Genomic DNA, 25213 nt, shown 5'->3' with positions numbered 1-25213 from the left:
AACAATGCTAAATTATTTCTTAGTTGAGTTTGGGCCTGCGTTACAATTAAGGAAAGATGATGAATAAAATATTTCATTTTTAAGGGAGGAGTAAAGGGGGCCTAATCAAAAAAATTTAACAAAATGCTATACAATTGAGAATCGGGTGAAAATGCCACAACAAGATTACATTGGGATAGATGAATATATGTATACATACATATAATATAGATATTATATCAACTAGACTTAGGCACTAATCTAACAAAAATGTGGCTGGCCCTTTTTCAAAAGAAAGGCTTCAAGAAACGGGGGATTCTTTAACTAAATAGAAAATAACAAGCACTATCCAAGAAAATATAATTATGTAAATGTATTGGGATAGGGATCGTAAAAGGAGGACCCCTCATGATATGATTGCAACTCGTTGTAGGATGTTCTCTGGGCTATTTGTGATGTCGGGAGTGGCCAAGCTGTTCTATAAAATAATTTGTAAGTTGACGGAGGATATATCAGTATATATCAGTGTATAATAGGGCATTTTTTGATTATACATCAACGTACGTATGTGTTTTTATGTGATTAAGGTTAAACTAGCGTTAAAAATTTGTTCGAAAGTTGCTTGCGGTCTGCTGCATCAGAGTCTGCCATTATTATTATATATATATACTACAGTATTATATGCTTATTAATTAATTTTTCATATATATAATATAATATATATATGTGTATGTATATTATATAATTTATGTTTTTTGTTTTGTTTATATACTAGTGTGTATATATATGCAGATACATATGTATATATGTCTGATCATAGCGCCGGTCGGATTAGAAATTGTAAGTTCTCTCCTGCTTGATTTTCTCAAGCTATTGCTCTCTTTCTCATATTAATTACAATTCTCATTTATCATTTATCGCCTTCATCTTACAGTCTATGCAAACTTGTTCAGTTGCTTGTTGCTGTGTTTTTTAATGTGAATTTTGCTTTTGCTTTGAATTTGTTTTTGGGTTTTCTTTAATGAAAAACATCGCCTCTCTTGGCTGGCTCTGTCCACCAGCGATGTGGATGTGGAGGATGATGATGATGATGATGATGATGTGAAGCCTGTCAATCGTTCTTTACTGGATAGTATAGTAAATCCGGCTGCCCATGGGGAATTTGCTGCATCATTCCACCCATCATAGGTGGCAGGACGGGCTTGGATTCATCACCGAGCATTGGATAGCCGCCAACGCCTATTACACCCACACCCACACCAACTCCCCCGGTTCGCTCGTAGACACTTCCATGAGGTCCTGGTGGTGGCAAGAGATGGGGATGCATTGCTTGTTGTTGTGGCTGCTGCTGTGGCGGAGGCTGCAATCCATGGGAATGATATGGCTGGAAGCTGTTTTGCTTCTGTTGCTCAGAGACCACCTGCAATTGATCGCCCAAATGTTGTTCATAGGCCACTGCCGGTGATCCTCCATAGACGGGACCTGCTCGCATCACTGTACCTGGATAGCCCCCTGAATTATGTTGTTGTTGTTGCTGCTGTTGCGGTGTCGGCGGTGGCTGCTGCTGCTGCTGTTGTTGTTGTTGTTGTTGTTCCATTAAATCAAAATTGTATTCCATGGGCTGTGGATTTGTGTCAATGAGATTCGTGAGTATGCTGCCTATATTATTATAATTATGCGGATCACTCGGATTGGGCTGGGCCTGAGGCTGTTGCTGTTGTTGCTGCTGGGGTTGCTGCGGTTGATGCGGTTGGTGTGGCTGTTGAGGTGCGGCCTGATTAAAGCCTTGCGCCGGCCACATATGCTGGAAGCTCAATAGATCACCAGCCAGAGCTGGATCTTGTTGTTGGGGTGGTTGCTGCTGTTGTTGTTGTTGTTGTTGTGGTGGTGGCTGGGGTTTGACTACAGGTTGCTGCTGCTGCTGCTGCTGGCCAGCCGGCACATTCATTGGAAGCCCTAGAAATTCAGCCGAATCGACTATATAGAATTTATTATCCTTAAGTTCAACTGGCTGATTATTGGGTGGTTGGCCAAAGTTAAGATTACCCCAGGAGTCAGTGGTATGAGGTTGCTGCTGTTGCTGTTGTTGTTGTTGCAGAAACTGCTGCTGTTGCTGCTGCTGCTGCTGTTGCTGTTGTGCTGTTGGTGCTGGTTGAGGTGATTGCAATCTCGCATGTTGAGGACTATGCGAGGGCTGTTGATGTTGTTGCTGCAATTGCTGGGCTGCCGCATGATGATGCAAAGGTGAACGTTGGTTATGACGATGTTGTTGTTGTTGCATCATTAATTGATGTTGATGATGTATAGGCGGCATATGATGAGGTGAATTGAATTGCGGCTGCATTTGCGAGGGATGCGGATGCGGATGCGGATGATGCGGTGGTGGCGGAGGTGGATGCGGACTCTGCGGCGTATGACTCCTCATGTGCTGCTGCTGCTGCTGCTGATATTGATTAATCAGTTGCTGATGTTGCTGCGGATATCCAGGGCCAGGGACTTGCCCTGGCTCAAAGTGGAACTGTTGCTGCTGCTGCTGCTGACCCTCTGGACCACCAAAGCTATTCATACGCTGCAAATGCAAGTCACTTGAGTTGCTGCGTACTTGTTGTTGTTGCTGCTGCTGCTGCTGTTGTTGTTGTTGTTGTTGTTGTTGCTGCTGCTGTGCTGGTGGTGGCGTTGCATGCTGTTGATGCATTACCGCATTCTGCTGCGTAGGCTGTTGCTGCTGCTGCTGCTGCGTTTTATTGTTGTCCGGATTAAAGCTCTGATTATACATGGAATTCTGTTGAGATTCACTCGTCGACACCGAATGCTGCGACGTAGAAGCTGTCGAGGATTGAGAGCTATTGCTGCTGACCATTGCTGCATTGAATTGATCCTGTTGAATGCAGCCCGGCGTCGTCGACACTGGAGGAGGTGGTGTAGGCGTTGCTTTTTGATGCTGCTGTGGGTTGGCACCTCCTGCTCCTGCTCCTGTCTGGGTTTTGGTCTTGCTGGCACTAGACTTTTTTGTGGCTTTCACAGGCGGCGGTCCCGGCATATCTGTCAAGGCAGCCAATTCAGCTAAATAAACAGATAGACAAATAAACTGTGTAATAAACCAAAATCCTTGCATATTCTAATTAGTTTACCTTCTTCATTGGTCTTGGGAAAGCGCTGCTTGGCCTTTTTGGGCGGCGGCGGTTGATTGCCATGCATTGTCTGCTTGTGGCGCACCAAATGCGTTTTCCATTTAAAGGTCTGCAAAAATAGTTACGCGTTAGAATACTTTTATAGGACCACAAACACTGTGCGACAAATTGTGGGTCGTCTGAACCACTATTGTCCAATTAAATAGCAAAAGCCTTTTTGGCATCTTTCAAGTTCAAAGTTTTTAAAGTTTTATTCCCATGCCATTTTTTAGTTCTAGTAATGACTTTTAAACTGAATTTATCTTCATGAATTTGATTCAAACCGTACCTATTTGTTGATCAATGGTTGATCCAAATGAGGGAAATTGGAATAAACCAAACAAGAGTTCGATTTGTCAAAAACATATAAAGAAGTTTTGGAAAATTCTGCAGATGAACAAAATTCAAACATCAAGCATTGCCTGTACACAATTTTTAAGTTACAAGGCATACGAAAAGTTATAAACTTTTTGCAATTATTGCACACTTCCAGCCTATTGCTTAAATTTCTTAATATGTTCTTTGAGTATGAAAATTTAATGATTCAGGCCTGTTTTCATTACCAAGTCGATTTTAAACGTTTTTACTACCGTTTTCGAATAATCGATTGGAATGCCTATCGTTTTCGAAGCTATGTTTGAAACACTGTTGTTTCGCCTACTAAGTAGGCTTACAGGATGTCCAAGCTTTTTATTTTTATAGGCATAAATTTGATTTTAAGGGCAAATCCTGACAAAAATACAATACAAATACAATGCTGATTCTAGTTGTCGCTACAGAATTCAATTTTTACATAACTTTGATCATATATTTTACATCGAATTTATATGTTGTTATCGTTATTGTCAACCATAAGAAGTGGCATATTCATTTCGAGAACAGGTCAATTCCATTTCATGACTTATTGACATTCAATATTTTGGTTGCCTGCTCAGAACAATTCTTGTAAACTAATTGTTAAAACGAAATTATTCAATAATACTTTGAATATTACCGTAATTTTCGTGAATTTATAAGAAAATTAGGAATTACTTTTCATTCCACAGACCCAAATGAAACGATTTGAAAAAGGGAAAATTTGGCCCGCAATCGGAAGCGAGTCTCAAATCCGATTCCGACAAAAACATTTCAAATCGGACAGGCCTTTATCTCTTTTGCACATCAAAGCGATTTTGATGCCTTTTGAATTTAGATTAGGTTTTGCCATTTAATGCTGATCTATTCTCATCCACACTCACCTGATCGCAGTAGTTGCAACAATGCGGCCTTTCTTCGGAGTGGGATGGCAAATGCCTCTGAAGTGATTTGGCTGAACCAAAACGCTTGCCACACAGCGTACACTTGCATTCGGAGACATCGACGTGGGCATTGCTATAATGCTCCTTGAGTGCGGGATATGTGAAATACGAGGAGCCGCATAGGTCGCACACATATGTGCGCTTCACCTCCGTATGCAGCTGGACGTGACGCTCCAGATTGGCCTTGAGGGTGAAACGATTATGGCAAATGTGGCATTCAAAGAAATTGTCCCGCTTGTGGACACGAATGATATGCTGGTAGAGGGCATTCTTTGATGGGAACTCGTCGCCGCACACCTCACAGATGGCCCCATCGGCCTTATGACCGGTCTCCTCAAAATGTTGCTGTAACTTCTTTTGAGGGAACTTCAAGCCGCATTCACCGCAAGGAAAGGCTACACAGGAAATCAAGAAATTAATAGATTAGAATTGTAAAATAAACTTTGCGGGCAAAATAACAAGTTTGGCTTCTCCTTATGGGTGAAATTTACATTCACTTGGACTCACTTTTGAATTCCTTCTTGTTATGCGACTCTACATGGGCGTGGAACTGTTGCTTTCGCGAATAGGACTCGCCACAGGTCTCACACACAAATGGGAACTCCTTCACATGCATCGTGCGATTGTGCTGAATGATTTCCTACAGGTAGAAAAGTTATGATTAAGGCTTATGGTCTTTCGTTTTCCATTCCAACCCTTACCTCTAGCGTATTCCCATTTGGCTGTCCACAATCGTGACAATAGCCTGGATGCATTTTATAATGATCCAACAGGGATTTCCTTTTGCGATAGGATTTCGGGCACAATAGGCAATTATAGCTGGGCTTATCCTTTTTAATGCCAGGCGTGTGACTGCCACCGGCCCCGCCGCTTCCCGCACTGCCCTGCTGCGAGGGTGGAGCTTGAAGTGATGTGCTACTGCTACTGCCGCCATCGATTAACTGTTGTTTAGCTGCCTCCAACTCGTCTAATTCTTGGTCCAAGTCGTCATCATCCTCGTCGGGAGATAACTCATTGTCATCCAAATCCAGAGAGGAGTTTAACTGACTGGCATTTGAGGGCATGCCAGCGTGTGGATGCGGATGCGGATGAGAATGGGGATGGGAATGGGGATGCGAATGCGGATGTGGATGAGGGGGATGTTGAGGATTTCCTCCAGCTCCACTTAGATTCGACAAGGCAGCCAATGATGGCAATTGGCGATTATTCATCATGGGAGAAAATTGTCTCTGCATAATTTGGTGGTGTTGTGATTCGTTTTGTTGTTGTTGTTGCTGCTGCTGTTGTTGCATCATACCACCCATCATAGTCAGAGGATTCTGGCTTGAATTGAATCGATTCTGCTGTTGCTGCTGCTGCTGGTGATGATGATGCAAGTGAATCTCATTTGTAAGGTGATGTTGTTGATGCATGGAAGTGGATGCACTGCCGCCGCTGCCAGTTGCTGTCATAATATTATGCCCTGGTGGCAGGGGTTGGGTTCCTTTCATTACATGGTTTTCCATCGAGGGGTTAGGTAACTGGATAGGATGCGGATGCGGATGCGTATGCGGATGATGATGCGATGACAATGGCTTGCTAACTGGCTGCTGGTGCTCATCCGACAGGGCTAGCTGCTGACCATTGTTGTTGCTATTGCTTGATGTAAGGCCATTAATCACAAGATTTGCACTGCTGTTCCTGCAATGAGACAAATGATAGATTTACTTAGCTCTTTTATTTGATAATTGGGTTTACTTACATATGATGTCCATTATCATGGTTTAAACTGCTGCTACTGTTACTACTGTTGCCACTCCCACTGGCCGTACTTACACTCCCATCGCCGCCGGCAATGCCGATGCCGACGATCCCGCCGCCAATTCCGCTGCCACTGCCACTGCCACTGCCACTGCCATGATCGGCTCCAGTAATTAGCATTTCATCAATCTCCGGCTCCATTTCCAGGCCATCAATCAGACGTCCAGCGCCTACGCCCTCGTCAATAAACTCCTCGAATTTCATAATCTCTTGGGCGGCCGAGGATAATTGCGACTCAGTCTCCGATTCCAATTCGGAATCACCAAATGAGATGGTTGGCAAATGCAGCTCTTGCTTTTGCTCATCCTGTTCCTGCTCTAGCTCTTGCTCCTGTTCCTGCTCTTGCTCCTGCTCCTGGTCACGTTCCCTTTCCAGGTCTCGTTCTTGTTTCAATAAGCTCACCAAGAGCGTCCGCTGTTCCCTCTGCCTCCTCCACTCTTCCAATCGCTCCTCCCGCAACGCTTTCAGTATCTTCGTCGACGGAGTGGTACCCATCAGTCGTCCATTGATGACGAAATTCTCGTAGAACTGCTTGAGGAAGGGTTTATGGTGCTGACTCAGCGCCAATCTTAATAATGCTCGAAACTGGGCCTTAAAGGCCCTCTCACTGAACTGCCCTGAGCTGTGATGATACCTTATCGTGTACTGGTTATCCTCCTGTATTACATAGCCCTCGCCCACGCCCACGCCCAGACGATCGTCTAACCTTCGCTTTAGCGATGTGGCCGTAGTCAGAGTACTAGCCACAGTCACGTGATTAATGCGTTTTCTTTTAATCGTTAATTTGTCATCGATCTCCTCCTGCTCCTGGTCGTGCTTCAACTCATCGGGATTACCAAAACTGGCCGCATATTTTCTCTTCACCAATAAAGATCCGCCGCCACTTGCATTCGTTTGTATCAGATCGAGAGGATCACCAGGACCAACAGCATCCACATTGTTATTATTGTTGTTCCGACGAGCAGGATATTGCTGGGATGATGAATTTTCCGTATCGTTATCATCATTGAAATCCTCTTCCTCCTCCTCATCGAGGCACATATACTCCTCCTTGCAAAGAATTTTCTCAAAATTTTGATTTAAATCCGTTGTTGAGCCAGCTGTCGATTCCGCATTACTTTCACGCTTTATTTCTGTTTTGGTGTCCGTCGGCTCCGTCTTCATCTCTTTTTTGGTGGCCAGCAACAGCTGAAGTTGCTTACTCTTCGCTAGCTCCGCCACATCTCCTCCACCTGCACCACCTCCCCCTTCCAGTCCCCCTCCCGATCCATTATCATTTATTATGTGACTGAAGAGATTCCTAACGACTTGGTCGCAGGCCTCTGGATATTTGCACCTAAGCGTCTGCAGCAAAAATTGTATAGCATCGCACCGCAATGCCGTATTGAGGCTGTCCAGTAGATTTAGTGACTGATCCACCTAAACGATATAAGAAAGATATATAAGTCAGTAAAGGTTATATATCGGCATTTTAAAGATTTCTTAAAATCCCTATTAAAATACCAATAAAACCAAAAGGTTTTTAACAGAAGACTGCATTTGTGTTAGGTCATGAGGTCGATAAGTCTATAATGTCAGGTTTTCAGAACCATTGCTACCTGGTCCCACCTAAAAAAGGAGTCAGGAATATATAAAAAGATCAAAGAAGCTAAGCTAAACCCTTGCAGTCCTTGGCCATAATATTTTTACGTGTTCCAAACTCATTTTCAGTATCATCAATTCATCAATGCACAGACAAAACCTTCCGAATATCATTTCTTTTTCTTCTTCTTCAACATGCTGCATGCTGCGATTGACACGCATACACTTCCATAGCGTTGCGTCTGTGTGTGTATGCGTGTGCTCAGCTGCTCTGTGGATTTCAAAGAATAACGTAGTAGAGCCGATTTATATTGACTGTAACTTGTGTTACAGATTTAAAAATTTTTTTTTATAGTAACTACTTTCCATTCTTTAAAAATTGTTTAAGAAACGCAAAGTAAAACTAACAAAGTCAAAGTCTTAGTAATTACAGTGTTTAACACATCCTGGCGCGCATCCCTTAGGATGTTTTTACAGTCCGAAGTAAATCATGGAGTGAAAAAAGATTCGCAAAGCTCTCAACTCAAACTACTTCTGAATATTCCCTGCCAAAAAGGAATGTTCTATCATAAACAGTAAAAGTTTTGAAAGTATGCATCTATTCCTGGCTATAATATTTAACCCCAGTACTGAAATGTATAGTGATTTTTAAACCACAGTCATCTTGAATTCAATTTCATTGAACATGTCCGTTTGGTAAACACTGTAAATATTTCGCTTGGTATATTGTTGGAGCAGTATAAATAAGAAAAACAAAACGAAAACTTTCGTCTTCCCCCGGGTTGGTAGACAGTGGGTGGGTGTTAGAAAAACAAAATAAAAAAAAAGATTTTTCAAGTTGGCAGGCTTTCTTAGAAAATTATTCCCGTTAAAGACCCAATTAGAACAACCATTTCCTTTAATTAAATCCAAACACACATACATACATACATACATACACACAGACAGCCAGCTACACAAAAAGTAACTGTCATCAAATACAATTACTGATTATGATTTTCCAAACAATTTAATGCAATTAGAGTGATGAGAGCAAGAGAGACAGCGAGAGAAGAAGAGAGTAAATGGGAAAGAGAGTTAAAGGCAGATAGCGGGAGCAATAGAGAATTGAAGAGAGCGTAGCAGAGGAGCAGACAACACGGCGACAGAGACAGAGCAGTTGACAGCGCTGCCAACGCAAGCGATTAGCGCAAAGCAAACACACACACACACACACAGAGAGCAACTAAGAGATGGCAAAAAATACCAAAAGGAAAAAACAAAAACTAAAGAAAACAACAACAAGAACAAGCAACACGCTAAAACAACAACGATGACAACCCAGAAAACGGGGAGGCCGATAAAGAGGAAGAGAAATTAAAACAGCGCACAATTTGTGCCACTTTTTCCCCATTCCACACAAAGTTGCCATTATATATGCATATCTGTGCATGTATGTATGTGTGTGTGTATATATGTATGTATTTGCAGCGATTTGTAGTTGTTACAAGCACACACAGTAGGAGAGCCACCAAACCCCCTTCTCCCCTCTACAACCAACACACTACTTGTGGGAGAGAGTGGGCTGGCAATGTGCTGAGAGCGAGAACGAGATGGAAAAGCCAAAATAAACTTACATTGCAACCCTGAAAGCTTTAGGAATACCCTTTACTTTATGCTAACAGAAAACAACAACAACAACGTGAGTGAATTATTATTATTACAAAAATATGCATTTCCCAAAGTAAGTTTGAAAACTTTCTGGCAACGCCAGCCTCGCCCTGCCTTGTTAATTAATAATAAAATAAAAAAAAATAACAAAAACAAAGTTGTAAATTTAGATTGGAGATAACAATACGCAACAAAAACATAACCGAATAGCTAATGTAAGTATGTATGTACATACATACATACATATGTATGTATGTATTTGTGTTTGTAAGAGAAGCAAATTGGAGGTTGGTGAGATAAAGAAAGAGAGAGACGATAGTGCGCAATGTATAGGAAAACAAGTAAAAGACCGACCATATTTAATTACATTTTATTTGTGTTCTAATTAAATTGCCTTTAGTGTGCGTGTGTGTGTGTCCGTGTGTGAGTGTAAATTTACAATAGAATAAGAATGGTTCTTTTTGTGTATACCCTTACAATCTTTAAGATTAAACAGAGATTTCCACCATACTTTGGTAACTCTTTTTCTGGCACTTTAATTCATTTATCATTCTTTGACATTGAAAAGAAGTAAAGTAATTTATGTGTTTTGATTTTGGAATATTACTCTGAATTCAATTCTTATTGTAAATTCTCGACATACTTAAAGTTTATCAACTAAATTGTATTTCATCCAAGATCTTTTTTGAATGAGCATTATTTAACTTATACATCTTTAAAAACTATCATGAACCTCTGACTGACTATCTATTACCCTGTATCATACTAATTTAACACTTTAATAGGTTTTTTTGCCCTAAAAAAAGCAAAGAAACAAATACATACAATAATTTTAGCACAGTTATTAGCATCAATCATTAAAATTTTCAATTTTTTATAAGGTTTTTAGGTTAAGATTCTAATTGAATAAAAAGTATTTGAATATGACATGGCTGCACGAAGACATTCAAAACTTCGGTTACTCTGAGAATTTAGAATACTAATTGAATAAGTACTCTCGATTCAATGAAAGTTCAAGTAAATGTTAACGAAGGAATTGTCGTTGCATTCGAACCTAGTAAGTGTATGCTGATGTAGTGTATTTCGTAGTCAACCTTTAGGACAACATAAAAATGAAATTTTTTTTAATGCATTTTCATCTTGATTTATTCGACTTTAGTTGCATATACACAGACACACTCACACGCACACACACACACACACACGTGCATGCATGATGATATAGAGAGGGAGAAAGAGAGAGGCGAAAATATTTAGTTCGTTTTATTATTGTTATGTACCTGTTTGAAACACAAACACAAAGACACACACACACAAAATAGAGATACATACATACATACATAGAAACTTAGACAGACCTCAAGTAAGCAACAGAGAGAGGAAGAGCGTGTGAGTGAGCGAGAGAGAGAGTTTGTTATCTACAAAATGCTTATACATATTTAGGTTGGCCAAACTGAAAACGCTGCAAGCAGTCGAAACAAAGGGGAAATCGACCGGGAACGGGGAGGAACACGGGGGTCAAATGTATGATGATGAGAAGAGTGAGGGGTTTTACTACTACTACTACAAGGAAATGACAACGCGTTGCTCTTCGTATAATAGAAGCTTGCAATTTTTACTAAAATTTATGTACAATTTGTGCTTTTGCAATACACTTGCACACTTACACACACATACAAACGCACAGCGAAAGTCTCTTCCTCTTCAAATAAAAATAGCATTTCCGTTGTCTTCTTAGCTCACTCCCACTCCCACTTCCCAAACCCCCCCTGCATAATTTACCTCTTTTTCTACCAGTTTTCCCTAGCTAGTGATTTTATTAATGAAATTGGCACAAACGAACGAACAACCAAACAACAACAACAACAAAAACAGCAATGTAAAGTTAAGTTCTCGCTTTTCACTCTCATTCAACCTCCTACTCTTCCTCTTCATGTCCTTCTTGTTCTTCTTTTGCAAACCCCAAAAAAAAAAAAAAACCCAAACCCAAACATTTTTATTCATGTCGTAAACTCAATTAAGGGTGATAAAAAACAAAAAGAACAGGGAAAAAAAACTTTAATTGAGTTGCATATAAAAGGGGAATTAATTAAAACTGCACAATAACAGCTACAACAACAACAACTACCACCACAAAGAAAAGAAATTTAATTTTAAAAAGAGAAATTTGTTCTCTCTCCTTCCTCCCCCTGCCCATCGTGTTGCCCTATAAATTACCATATCAATGTATTCTGTATAAATTAAGTTAACACAAACTTAGAGATGCGAACCGCGACTACAAAACGAACCGCTACGTATCCTTTTAATTTTTTAAAAATAATTTTCGATATTTTTTAAGAATAAGACTTTATGAAAAAGAGCGTGTTAAAAAAATACGACTTTACACAGAATCTGAATTCTAGGTGACACCAAACCTATATGTACATATGTATGTATGTATGTATATAAGTTTGTATGTATGTATGCTGTAGATACATGACCTCTACTCTACCATGTTGATCCAGATGACCTTTTCTCTGAGAGAAAGTGTGAATCAAAGAAATGTTTGTGGATTCCATTCGAACGATCTGCGATCCCATGCTCTGAAATCCTTATCGTAAGCCTTACGTGTGGCAATGCGAAAGGAAGATGTTTCATTCATAACCTCACAAGTCGACAATCAATGCTGCATATGTATGTGTGAATACAATAAGAACATTTTATAGGTTTTAGTTGGTCGGCTTCATCCGGCGCTAGTCCATAAACAGATTTAACACTCCGGCCACTACGATGCAAAATGTGGAAATAGAATGAAGTCAAATTTCATTAATTTTAACTATTTTTATTGGAAAGTCTACTTTTACAGTCATTTAGTTCCCGAATGCTTTGCAAGGGAAAACATTTCCTTTTTAAATGTGTAAGTAAGGTTTTAAAAACAGAGCACGGCCAAGTGTCAAGCGATTGGATTAGAGCCGTATTACCCAAGTCGGGGGAGGTGTATTTTTGTTCCATAAGGATACGATTTGAAAATTTGCAGAAGAAAATGCCTGTATATGGGATAAAACCCTGACAGATTTATTTTAACTTGTTTATATAAAAGAAATAGTATAAAAATGAAGTAAGTAAGTCGTCTCGCCGACTTTGGTATACCATACACCAGTAAAGCAAATATTTCAACTTTATTAAATTAATGCATTTTCACATGCTTTTTACAAGCATATCTTAGTCTCACTCAGTCATACGAGAACCCTAGCGCCCCCACCAGCCAACGGCCAACTCCGGCCTTATGGAAAAACGTTTATATGAATAACTCGACTGTTTTTTGTCCGATTTTGATCAAATTTTGCTAGTTATTAGTATTAAATTTAAGTGTGCCAAATTTAATTGCATAAGGTAAAAAAATACGGGAGATAATCAAGTTTTTCAAATTACGGGGGCGGAAAAGGGCGTGGCAAAATTTTTACACATACAAAATGTGCGTGTTTACTAAACAAATATACATACCAAATATGGTGTCTCTAGCTGGAATAGTTTTTGAGATAAACGCTTTTTTTGAATTGCGGGGGCGGAAAGGGGCGTGGCAAAAATTTGAAATAAACTTGATCACTCTACATACTACACGAGTCTACATACCAAGTTTGGTGGCTCTAGCTCTTACAGTCTCCGAGATCTAGGTGTTCATACGGACAGGCTTGATCGACTCGGCTGTTGATCCTCATCAAGAATATATATACTTTATGGGGTCGGAGAAGCTTCCTTCTGCCTGTTTTGGCGACTTTAATATACCATTTCACCCTATGGGTGTATGGTATAAAAATAGTAGCGCATTATTACTTAATACAAGATAATATTATGATCTATTTGATACCTCTAAGTACCGTTATCAGCAATGTCTAACACTTGTCCATTACATTGTAACCTCACTTGGTGACTTAACTTTTTTGCTACTTCATTTTAAAGATTAATTGCCAAATTTAGAGCGAGCAAAATAATAGTAGTGAAGGATCTTTCTTTGCAGGAAACTTAAACTATTGCTAGAAGCTTGGTTTTTTGTTACTCTATTTTATGTGTTAAGTCTTCGCGATAGTAGATTCATTAAAGTATTCCAATTTGCAGACTTAAATGGGCCGGGGTACGCACATGTCTTTTGAGAAGAGCATTTAGATCAGAAACCTTATACCTGAGGGCAAAAATTACAGAAAGTCAGAGAAATTTTTAATTGCTCTCCATTTGCAGTTTAAAATGCATTAAAAGGTGAAAAAATATCAAACACGTGGCCGAAAGCTATAAGTCTCGCCCAAATTAGAACAAAGAATAGTACGAGACTCAAGGCTTTGCCCGTTAACATCTGCTGTGGAGATCCAGGAAGAGCTTAAAGTACCGGCCAGTGTTTGGACAGTGCGGTGAGAGTTACCTGAAAATAACTTGAACACTCGCAGCCCTTGGAAAGTTCCGCTTGTCTCACAGAAGAACATAAAAACGGATTGAATACTTAAAATTCTACATAAATTGAACTGTGGAGAAATGGCGCAACATACTTTATACGGTGTTGGTCCTATATCCTGCATAGAAGGCATCATGGACAAACATGTGTACGTTAAAATTATTGAGGAAGTAAAGGTACCACATATCACTTTGTTGGGTCTTTTCTTTAGCGGACGTTGACGATACTATGCGCAGTACGTTCAAGTGGCCCCTACGACACCAGGACAAAGCCTGTTACGCGCGAGCCCAAGCAGATAACTGCCCACCTCCCACCCGACCGACCGAGGGGTGCAGCCGTATAACGCACGGCACGAATCGCGTGGACAAAATACACAATAGAAAAGACAGACAAACACATAATACTATAGCTATCTATTAACTAAATGGGATAGGATAGATGTTTTAAGCATATTAATAGAAAACTCTGAGCCGATTACAGGGGATAGAAGATTGTAATCAGAGCAGAGGACCCTAAAAGGTTCATGCATAGCATAGTTAGAAGAACAACGACTAAGGGATAAAGGTATTAAAGGATGTCTACTCCGTCTACATGGTACCGACAGATTCACCTGAGCTAATAACTCAGGCGAGTCGATATCACCAATTAGGAGCTTGTGCATAAAAATGACACCAAGCATAATTCTACGGTTAGTTAGGGACGGAAGGTTAATCAAGAGAAGTCTACTAGAATACGAAGGCAAATTGACATTGCGATCCCAGCTTAAGCCACGAAGAGCAAATAGCAAGAACTGCTTTTGAACGGATTCTAGTCTAATCTGGTGCGACTCGTATTGAGGTGACCAAATGCAAGATCCATACTCTAAAATAGGACGGACAAGCGAAGTAAAAAGAACTTTAGTTGTATAGGGGTCATCAAATTCTTTTGACCATCTTTTAATGAAACCCAGGACACTCATGGCCTTTGCGACCGTGGTGGAAATATGGGTGTTAAAATTTAACTTATGGTCCATAAGTACGCCCAAATCATTCATATTATTTAGACGTTCTAAATGGCTGTTGTTTAGAATATAAGTGACCAGTTGAGGAGAGTTACGAAAAAAAGTCATTACCTTACATTTGGTAGTGTTAAGATTTAGTAGATTAAACTGGCACCAGGATTGAAAGTTTTTAAGATCAGCTTGTAGCCGACAAAATGAATCTGTATCTTTATAAGTAAGACAAAGCTTGACATCGTCAGCATACATAAGCACACGCGAATGAACAATGACTGATGGAAGATCGTTAATAAATAGTGTGAAGAGCAGAGGGCCAAGATGACTACCTTGAGGTACACCAGAAGTCACAGAAATGGAAACGGAAAAAGAAGACTTAAAAAGTACCTTCTGTTTTCTATTTGTTAAATATTCTTGAACCCAAGAAAGGAAAAGGGGTGGAAACCCAATGTCGCTCAGCTTAGAAAGTAATAGGGTATGATTAACGGAATCAAAGGCTTTGCTGAAGTCAGTGTATATGACATCAGTTTGTTTACCATTTTTGAACCCCTTGATAATTATTGATGTAAATTCTAAAAGGTTAGTGGTTGTAGATCTACGTTTCACAAACCCATGTTGGGATGGCGAAATAATAGAGCTGCAAAAATGTTGCAATTGAGAAGTTATAATTTTCTCAAAAGCTTTCGGAATAGCGGACAATTTTGAGATACCCCTATAGTTAGAGGCTTCGGACTTTTTGCCATTTTTATGCAGAGGAATAATATATGACTCCTTCCAAATAGATGGAAAAGAGGAAGATTCTACAGACAATAGAAACAATTTTAAAATGGGTTTACATAATGCGTTTGCACAGAACCTGAGTATACATCCAGGAATACCGTCTGGCCCCGGAGAATAAACAGGTTTAACTAATTTAAGTTCGGTAAGAATAGAACTTTCATCAATCACTGGATTGAAAATGCAATTAGCCTTTTTTAAATGATAAGGATACGGACTTGCTCGATATTCCGTTGAGGAATAAGTTGTTTTGAAAAAACTCGCAAACATATCGGCAATTGCCTGATCAGTGCTCGCTTTTTTAGCAAGCAAGGGCAAATCAATTTTTAAATTTAATGTAGGATGAAATTTGTCTTCTGGAAGAACAAATGGTTCGATCCTAGAAACCTCACAATAAGAAGAATCCAATACAAAAATAAGGTCTAACGATTTTCCATTAGAATTTAAGACAGGATTGACTTGGGATAAAGATAAGCCTAGAAGGCCATCAATAAAGTCATGTGACAAAGAGGGCAGCAACGTGGTAGATTCATCTGTTAGTGACCATGCTAAAGCGGGTAAATTAAAATCACCTACAACTATGAGCATGTCTTGGCTCGAAACTAAAGAGGAGACAAACTGAATTGCCTCTAAATGATTTAAATATACCACCATGTCTGACAATGGTGGAATATAGGAACAAGTAATGAAAGCATTGAAAGATTTAAAATTTACTTTAACACCGACAAACTCAATCTCCTGGGTACTAGAAAATTGAATCATTTCAGATGATAAAGCAGCATCCACAGCTATCAGAACGCCACCACCTATGCGAGAAATCCGGTCACGTCTGAAAATAGAAAAGTTTGTGGAAAAAACCGATGCATCAGCAATATCAGGTTTTAGCCACGTCTCTGTGAAAGCTAGAATGTTATGCTCAAAAGAAAGACTATCTACATAGAGATTAGGAAGTTTAGATTTCAGTCCTCTAACGTTCTGGTAACCCAGGTTAAGGGACGAAGCTAGTTTTTTGACACACCAGCAGATGCTGATGTGGCAGGAATAGTATTAGTTGTTGTTGTAGGCAAGCGAATCGGTTGCCGATTTTTCTTTTTTACAGTATATTCCTTAACTATTATATGTTTAGGCCAAAAATCTTCTCGACATATAGTGTCGAAGATATTGGCAGAAACACTAATTTTAAAGGACGAAATGTCCCGAGAATAAGAAAATTTAAACTTTTCCACCGCAATATTCGAGACGTTAACTTTCTTCCGAATATAGGCTATTACATCATCAGATGTGACAACAGGGTCTAGCCTAGAAACAAATATATGTTTCTTTGGTGGTATGCCAACGAGAGGCCGCGGTCCCGAAGCGTCAGCCGCAGCAGTAACGTTGGACAAGTCACCCACTGCAGCAGTCAACTTGTTCACGGGGCCCTCGATAGTTTTAGAACTATCGGCAATTTCCATTGGAATGGGTAATTGCCCAGACACATCGGACACTACAATAGGCATCGTTTTTAAGAGATCATTCCCAGGTGATACCGGTAATTCATTACTAATAGCATTCACAACCGGGCTCTTAAACGATATCAATTGCTGTACATTAGGAGTGGACGGTGCATGAGACCGGTCGGGGACGATAAGAGACGCTGGCGGATCTACAGATACAGAAACACCCCAAGGACTGGTCCTTTTACGTTTCGGAGACTCATTCATAAGCGATAAACTTCTGAACTGAGTCTCCACCGCAGTAAACTCCGCTTGGAGTTTATTAAAACCTGCCCTTAAAGTGTCAAAACTATCTCTAGTCCGCCTCATGAAAGAGCGCATCTCATTCTCGACCTCCCGGCAAGCATCACATCCATATTTTAAGCCACCACCTTTAGCAATAGACTCCTTGATTCTGCCTGTGTAACCTGCACACTTGACGTGAACAGCATTGTCACACAACCAACAAAGAATATAATCATGGGAATCAACCGCATTAGTGGCAACTATGCAATTATTTTTTGAGCAGACAACCATTTTATCAAAAAGTTTAATTTAATTGAAAAAGGAAATACAAAAAAAATAAAAATTCTAAAGGTTAAAAATCTGTGTATAAGAATATACTGACCAGTTCTGACACAAGGGTTAATGTGCAGAGTAAGCCTTCACAACTAAAGAATAAAAAGAAATTAAAAACACAAAAACAAAAACACGTATCACAGAGTCGCGGGTAGGCAAAAGACGAGAGCGCAAATCAATCAAGAATAGGAAAGAGCGGGAGAGCGCGTCAAATTGAACACATGCAACAACAATTTGTACGCAAGAGCGCGAGAGTTAGTTAAAACGGTAAAGACACAAAAGCAAAAGAGATAAACAAAACAACAACACCGCTAATGCAAGTATTGTTGTAAGTTTTGATTTTATTTAAATTTAAACAAAAACGACAGCAAGAATTCGCGAAATGAAAATAAAAAAAAAAAAAAAATAACAAGACAATAACCAGAAACACACAAGGAAAGGGGCAAAAGCTCGTATCGATAATGCTAGAGTAGATTTAATGAAGTGGACCGCACAGTCGCCCGATCTGAACCCGAACGAAAATTTCTAGTGCAATGTTAAGAAGGGAGTAGTTGGTGCAAAGCCAACCACTAAAAGAGGTCCTAAGACTTCTATAGAGCGTACAGAAAGGCCATAACACCAGAAAGGTGTCAGAAAGTGATAGATTCGATGACGCGTCGCTGCGCAGCCGTACTGGAGAACAATGGACAAGCCACTAATCATTAATAGGTCTTTATTTAAAAACTATTTCCCTGGAATCAAACTCTATACTTTAAAATGTCAGGCCAAATAATAAATTTACATACCAAGAAGTCTCAGTCTTTCCCCCCCAATATATCTATCTATGATATTTATAAAATGGATGATGCCACTATAGGACTATAATGTAAAAACCAGAGGACCGAGGCTAGCTTCGGCTGTTCGTATACCCTTGCCAGTCTTCTGTTGCTCCTTCCTTACCTACATAGAAGCTTCAAAGCGGAAAAGACGAATAATCGCAAAAGAACGATCTAGGAGGAATGCGGCTAATACAGTATGCTATGTTTTTTATCGTATAATATAGTTATCCAAAGTTGATCAAAATCCAGATCCGGAATTACAGCGAATTATATGCGTAAGTTACCTAATTAATTTAATAATCGAATAAGAATCCAACAAGTTTTTCAGACAAAAATTATTTATCGATTGATCGTTCCTATGAGAGCTTTATTAAACTAAGAAATATAAAATATAGAAATGGTTAGCCAAGACTAGATAGTAAAAAGGGAAGTTTAGAAGGTCTATATCCTGGAGTCACAGTTTTGATCGTCAATGTAATTAACCAATTTAACAATTAAAAAAATAAATCAATTTAATTTTTTAATCAATGTTTAATATGCTTTATGCGGATCGGACTACTATATTACACAGCTGACATAGACGCCAGTTTTAGTTTAATAATTTTAGTATTTTTTCCAAGCAATTTCCATAAAACTTCATCTTACAATTAGTTAAATACTATTATTAATAATTACAACATAACCAATCAAGATCTGCCTACTAAATCATATGAACCAAACGGGTAACAACCAAACGGGCTCAATAAAAATACGACGTCTGAATCAAAAAGTCCTACAAACATATCATAATGGGACGAATTACTGCAACTTAAGTTTGTATGAGTTTTTGGGTGAATAATAAACTTTGTACCTTCTTTTATGTAATTTATTTTAATTTGGATTAATCTTAAAAAAAAAACTTTTATTACTTAATACTTATAATCTTGCTTAATCGAAAACCTAGCCCACCTAATCGGAGTCAAGTGGTAGCTTACGACTATATCCTAAACTGATAATTATAATAATCTTCTAACCCTTCATGTTAACATCTTTCGTGACTCATTAACACAAATGTGTAGGTCGGTCATGAAGGATTCTAAAAGATCTGATGTTACATCCAATTTATAATATCCGAAAAAGCATCCCTTAAGTAAAGCGAAAACATAGTAAGATACAAGTTCTGAGAAATTTGAATATTTTCCTTATAAACATAGAAAAATGTTCAATTTCTCATTCCCCTACTTCTAAGGAGATCAAAAATAAAGTTTTTAAAGGAACCTAAGGGTTTTTTTTTCAAACCGATGACCGCTCCAGAGGGCCGGGGCTAACTTTGACCGCGTCAAAGTTTGTATACCCTTGCAGGTTTTTTGTGTAAAAGGTCTAATGTTTGCGAAAAACGGCTTAGGAAATAACGAAGATAGTGATCAAAGTCACTGTTCACCACCGATTGTTCCTATGGGAGCTATATGATATAGTCGCCCGATCTCAATCAAATTTGGCACAGTCATTAATAGTTATGCTAAACTGAGAAATATAAATTTTTATGGCAATTGCTGTCTAGGTAGAGATCGCGTCGATCCAGACGGACATGGCTATTTAAACTCGTCTCGTCGTGCTGATCAAGAATATATTTTCTTTATATGGTCGGAGATGCTTCCTTCTAATATACCCTTTTTGCAAGGCTATAAATATGGGAATCTGAATCTAAACAAAAGACCAATTAGATTATTTCATCCAGCGAGTAGTCTTTTATGCATGTGTTTTTGGGTGTCCCGTGTAAAAGTTATATTTACAAATAAACCGATTGATGTTTTTATTGTATTAACTCACTCCTATAACTGTCCCCTGTGTGTCTTTCATACAAATGTAACATTAAAACAATTGCGTCAAGTTGACACGATATCGCTTACCGTTATCCGATTGCAATAATACATAATATTTACACTTTTGGATTGAATAGAAAAATATGTATATAGTGTGTATGTGTTTGAATGTGTTTGCAAATGACCAAAAATTATTCAACAATTCAGCTTCCCACAGGACTAACGATATGTCATTTACAAGTATGTTAGGCTTTCCTGGATAGTTATTTGTCAGAAACTCTATAATGTACATATTAACATACATATATTATTGGCATAAACAGTCATGGCCAAATTAATAGGTATAAGCCAGCCTCAGGATTCGAAAACTGATTATTTTAACAGCATTAATAACTTTGTTGGCCAGAATAATACTCTTGTTCAACAAATCTGGTGATAATTTAAAAAACTATAACTATGGTCCAAATTTTTTATTGATTCTTGCTGAATACATTTATTGTCGTAACTATTCTAAATTATTCTCGATAATTTGTTCCATAATAGTGGGCGCAGATAACATTGTTTATCTGGATATTTCAGGATTTTTTCCAAAAATTGTCCTCTGTTAGGGCAGCCAAGGTTAATAATTGGTTATTAAGGTTATTCTCAAAAGTTCTTACTAAAAGGTCCGAAGATTTACTTTTTCCACTCAAGGGCAACACCAAGGTGTCAGGGTGTTGCTCTTAGACCCGACCAGAACCTCTTTGGGAAGCTGTTAAAATAATGTTTTACAGTTTAAACAGTTTTACAGTTAAAATCTTCTACTTTGGAGCACATGTTTCTATGCTAAACTTTTAAGCCCAGTTTTATAGTTAATGTTTTTGGATTGACATTTATTTAAAGCTGTTGAAAATATCTCGTTACCTCCTCCTGATGTCAAACAAATTATTTAGTAATGGATACATTACTCCGCCGTGTTTTACGAGCTGTGATATCGAAAAAGTAAAGAGTGTTGGACTTAAAAATCTTATTCACAGAATGAAAAAACCAGTGAAACGAATATATAATTAATGAGTGATCCCTTCGTCTAGTTACTTTAGGGATATTTATAGAAACAAAATTTTTAATTTTTTAACAGAATACACACTTGCCACAAGATTTGAGTGTGTATTTATAGTCGGAGTTTTTCCTACAAGATAGTAGTCAGCTATGGACACAGGTAACATAAAACTCAGCCAAGTCGAGAAAATAATGAAAATTTCAGATTTCCGATACCAGGTGAATATTCAAAGTTTTGGATAAACATAATGATTAACTTCATACTATCAATTATACCATTTCCATACTTTTAAGATACTGTCCACTTAAATTCTAAAACAACAAGAAACCGGTTCTACACTTCAATATGGTTATTATTTTGTAACAAATCAAATATGATAATGTTTTTCTTAAGCTTGGAGTCATTGTGTTTGCCAGTCATCATAATCTTGAAATTAAATTTATTTCAAATGTCTGTATTATTCCCTTTTTTTTCTTCTTTTTAAATCCAAATTTTCTAACTCTCGAGAGTTAGAAAATTAATTAAAATTGTTTTTGATTACATCAAAGCCAATAACAACAACAACAACAACATAAACTTGCTCCACTGTACAAAAAATGCCGTTTACTATTCTTTCACTTGTGCTTTGCTTTTCACATTCGTATCCAATTGTCAGTCTTTCTCGCTTCCTCTTTCCTATCGGAGAGAGGGCCACCACTCTCTTGAACTATTCTGTATACCCTTCACCCCTTCCCTTACTATCCTTAACATAAACCCCACACACACACACACACACACAGACATTCTTCATGTTGGGGCTCAATTGGTTGTTGTTGTTATTTCGTAGTATTTGTAGTATTCGTGTTTATGTAAATGTAATTTGTGTACATGTGTGTGTGTGTGTATTTTCAGCACTCCAAGTAACTGTAATGTTATAAACTAATAAAAATAAAAATAAATATTTTCTCGAAAAATAACGAAGGAAAACAAAACAAAAGTGAATAATAGCAAAGGCAATGATGATGAAATGGGTCGCAAAACCAAAGCCAAAGTAAGAGTGTATGTGTGTATGCGAGAGCGTGTGTGGGAGAGAGAGAGAGACCAAGATAAGAGAGAAGATAAATTGTGTGAGAGGGAAGTGGGGAACTAAATACAATTCATTTTAGAGGCAAATAGAAGAAAAAACAAAACAAAAATACCATTATGTGGCACTCTTTGAAGACGGAAGGGATGAGGTGAAACATGGGGAATGGAAAAGGGTAGGCTAAATGGGAGTGGTATGGCTTTTGCCTTTGAATATAGATTGAGTGGGAGTGGAATTAGGAGGGGGAAGTGGGGGCAAAAGGGAAAAAGAGGGGTTTTGTTGGAGCTAACTCGGCGGAAGTTGTGTTCTACAAATGTGTGTGTGTGTGTATGTATGTTTGGGTGGGTGGAAATTGTGCAAGAAGCTCTGGCGGATGGATTGTGTTTTCATAATTAAAGCTCTTTAATATTTCAAGAACGAAACTGGAAAATAAAGCAAAGTTACTAGCTTAAACTTTCTAGGATCTAAGCTACTCTTCTCTTTTCATAGCTCTTACAACATTTTTCTCTCTCTCTCTCTCTTTCTTTCTGTCTGCCTGTGTCTCTCGCTTTGAAACCGTTCCTGCCCATTGACCGCAATTCCCGCGAATTTCATTAACAGTTCTTTACGTTTTTGTTTACTTCAGTTGATTCGCATGCCTGCCAATTTCCAATTGGAGCGTATAAAGCAAAATGCAATAGACATCAGAAAGGCAATAAGAGCGAGAGCAGAACAATTGTTTTTCTGTTTTATTTATATACACATATACATATACATTCGGTTAACAAAAATTAAAACCTTTCTGTGACGACCTTTTCACAATACAACAACAACCATTAAGTATTAAGCGGCCAGTGCACACTGTACTTCACTTCATTTGTTATCTCCTCTCCTCCACATGTTGCCATCTCACTCGCTCATTCGTTCTCTTTTACTCGCTGGCTTGCTTTAGCACTCTCTTTTTACACGTTGCTCTCAATTAGACACTCGGAATGTCGTCGACTACATGCATACAAATACATGAATGGATGTGTGTGTACGTATATACCATTTGTGTATGTGTGTGTACGTATGTTTTAACAAAAAAAATAGGGGTAGATGGGGTATGTTATTTATGGGAAGCATTATTTAATTACCAGTAATTTAAAATCCAACTGTGTCGTTTTGTTATCCATTTTGTTGTTGGTTTCTGCATTTGGCTGAATTTTATTTATACGTTTCACTCTCTCACGCACACACTCACAGAAACTCACATTTACGCACACACACGCCAACTATACTCTCTCTCTCTGTATATAAATATATGTTGTGTGTGTGCTTTTTTTATTATTTCGATTTTTCTTTTGCTTCTCTGCTTCGCGTTTCTTCTTGCTTCGTTTTATAGCTCTTTTTTTGTGTTATTCATTCTCCTTCTCCTCCTTTGCTTTTGACGACAGCGCTGCTACCGCGGACGGCTGCTTCTCGCTGCTCTCGTTGTATTGACAACATTGAGAAATTGGTTATTGCTTTTCTTTCACATTTTTACATAATTTATTTAAAAAACATCATTTGTTTAACCAATATTATTTATTTTAACAAAATATAATATATGCACATGCACTTATTTTGGCTCTGCTTGCCACTTTCTGTGGCACACACTCACACAAACACACACACACACGCGCGCTTAAAGCTGACTGCTACTGGCCTGCTTACGAAAAACTATTTCCGTTGGCGCTTCTCTCCGCAGACAAAAGCTGTAGTTGCAATTTTACTTTAGGAAACCGATTTGCCGATAGTTTAGTAAATTAATTTTTATTTAATTTATTTAACACGCGCCTACGCTCTTTTTTTACTTTTCGCAACTCTTTCGACTGGTATTTGGTATTATCGACTTGCAACTATACGGTCACATTCGCATTCGCCTCAAACCTCAATAAGCGAACAATTGATGCCAACGTCGAACCTGAGAGTCAAACAAAAGAGTACCACCGTCAAACTGTGTGAATTCGCCTCAGAAAAACTCGCTTCTTCCGAATGAATTCGCGCGCACTTCCAGTGGCGAATTGGAAAAACAGCTGAGTCAGCCGTGGCTCCCCGTCAGTGTTGCTAGAAATTTAGAGAAATTTCAGCTAGAAATGTTTCTTCGTAGCCAAAAAAAAAAGAAAATATTTGTTTATTTTTGGTTTATTTCAATATTTTGGATGATTTCATCATTGACTTTATCTTCATCATCTTGGTTTATGTAGGTTTCATTGGTCCCTATCTTTCTCTAACATGATGCTGGTAATTTGTAATCGTGGCAGCATTTTTCTTGTAATTAACAATTTTGTAAAATATTAGCTTTACAAAAGCTTTTCCTTATATGTAAAATGACGTTCAAAGTTGTATTAGCCGTACCTATTTCTTTGCTTCGTTTTGACAATATTCATTTGACTAATGTCAGTATTTGCAATAACATTTACACGCATCAGCTGCATTTAAAGTCAGCCAATCTTTAAATGCAGGGTCTTTACCACGCGGTTTTTTGATTGTAAATTTTTCGCATTTTCAACTTTTGCTCGTGGTTTAAAAATTGTGAAACATTTAGTAAACATCACAGAAAACGATAAGACTGAATACTCGTTTTGCTTATCGATGTTTTCTGCCATTCAAAATATAAAGTAAAGCTAGTTTTTCTTGAAAAACAGCTATAATTTCCGCTAGCCGCTATTTCACAATTTATCCCGCTTTTCCTTGTTGCAACCCACTAGATCTAGTGCAGGTGGCTCATTTGATGAGGCTCAATAAATGCATCTTTTCCAGAT

At 38.4% G+C, this 25213-nt stretch overlaps 1 protein-coding gene across 1 annotated transcript; it reads right to left on the bottom strand.

The window, feature by feature from the left end:
- Positions 1 to 787: 787 nt before the first annotated feature.
- LOC6652395 lies at positions 788 to 24276 on the bottom strand. The gene is made up of 7 exons (XM_023180998.2): positions 23564 to 24276; positions 6189 to 7666; positions 5149 to 6127; positions 4955 to 5087; positions 4388 to 4842; positions 3111 to 3219; positions 788 to 3042 (listed from the first exon to the last, which is right to left on the bottom strand). Exons 1-7 carry the CDS (start codon positions 23600 to 23602, stop codon positions 1091 to 1093), a joined length of 5145 nt encoding a protein of 1714 aa, XP_023036766.1. The 5' UTR covers positions 23603 to 24276; the 3' UTR covers positions 788 to 1090.
- Between the last annotated feature and the right edge of the window lie 937 nt (positions 24277 to 25213).

This window comes from Drosophila willistoni (genome assembly GCF_018902025.1).
Source record: "Drosophila willistoni isolate 14030-0811.24 chromosome 2L unlocalized genomic scaffold, UCI_dwil_1.1 Seg168, whole genome shotgun sequence".
Taxonomy (NCBI): Eukaryota; Metazoa; Arthropoda; class Insecta; order Diptera; family Drosophilidae; genus Drosophila; species Drosophila willistoni.
The sequence above is the reverse complement of the archived record's forward strand: the minus strand, read 5'-3'. Positions and strand labels throughout refer to the sequence as shown.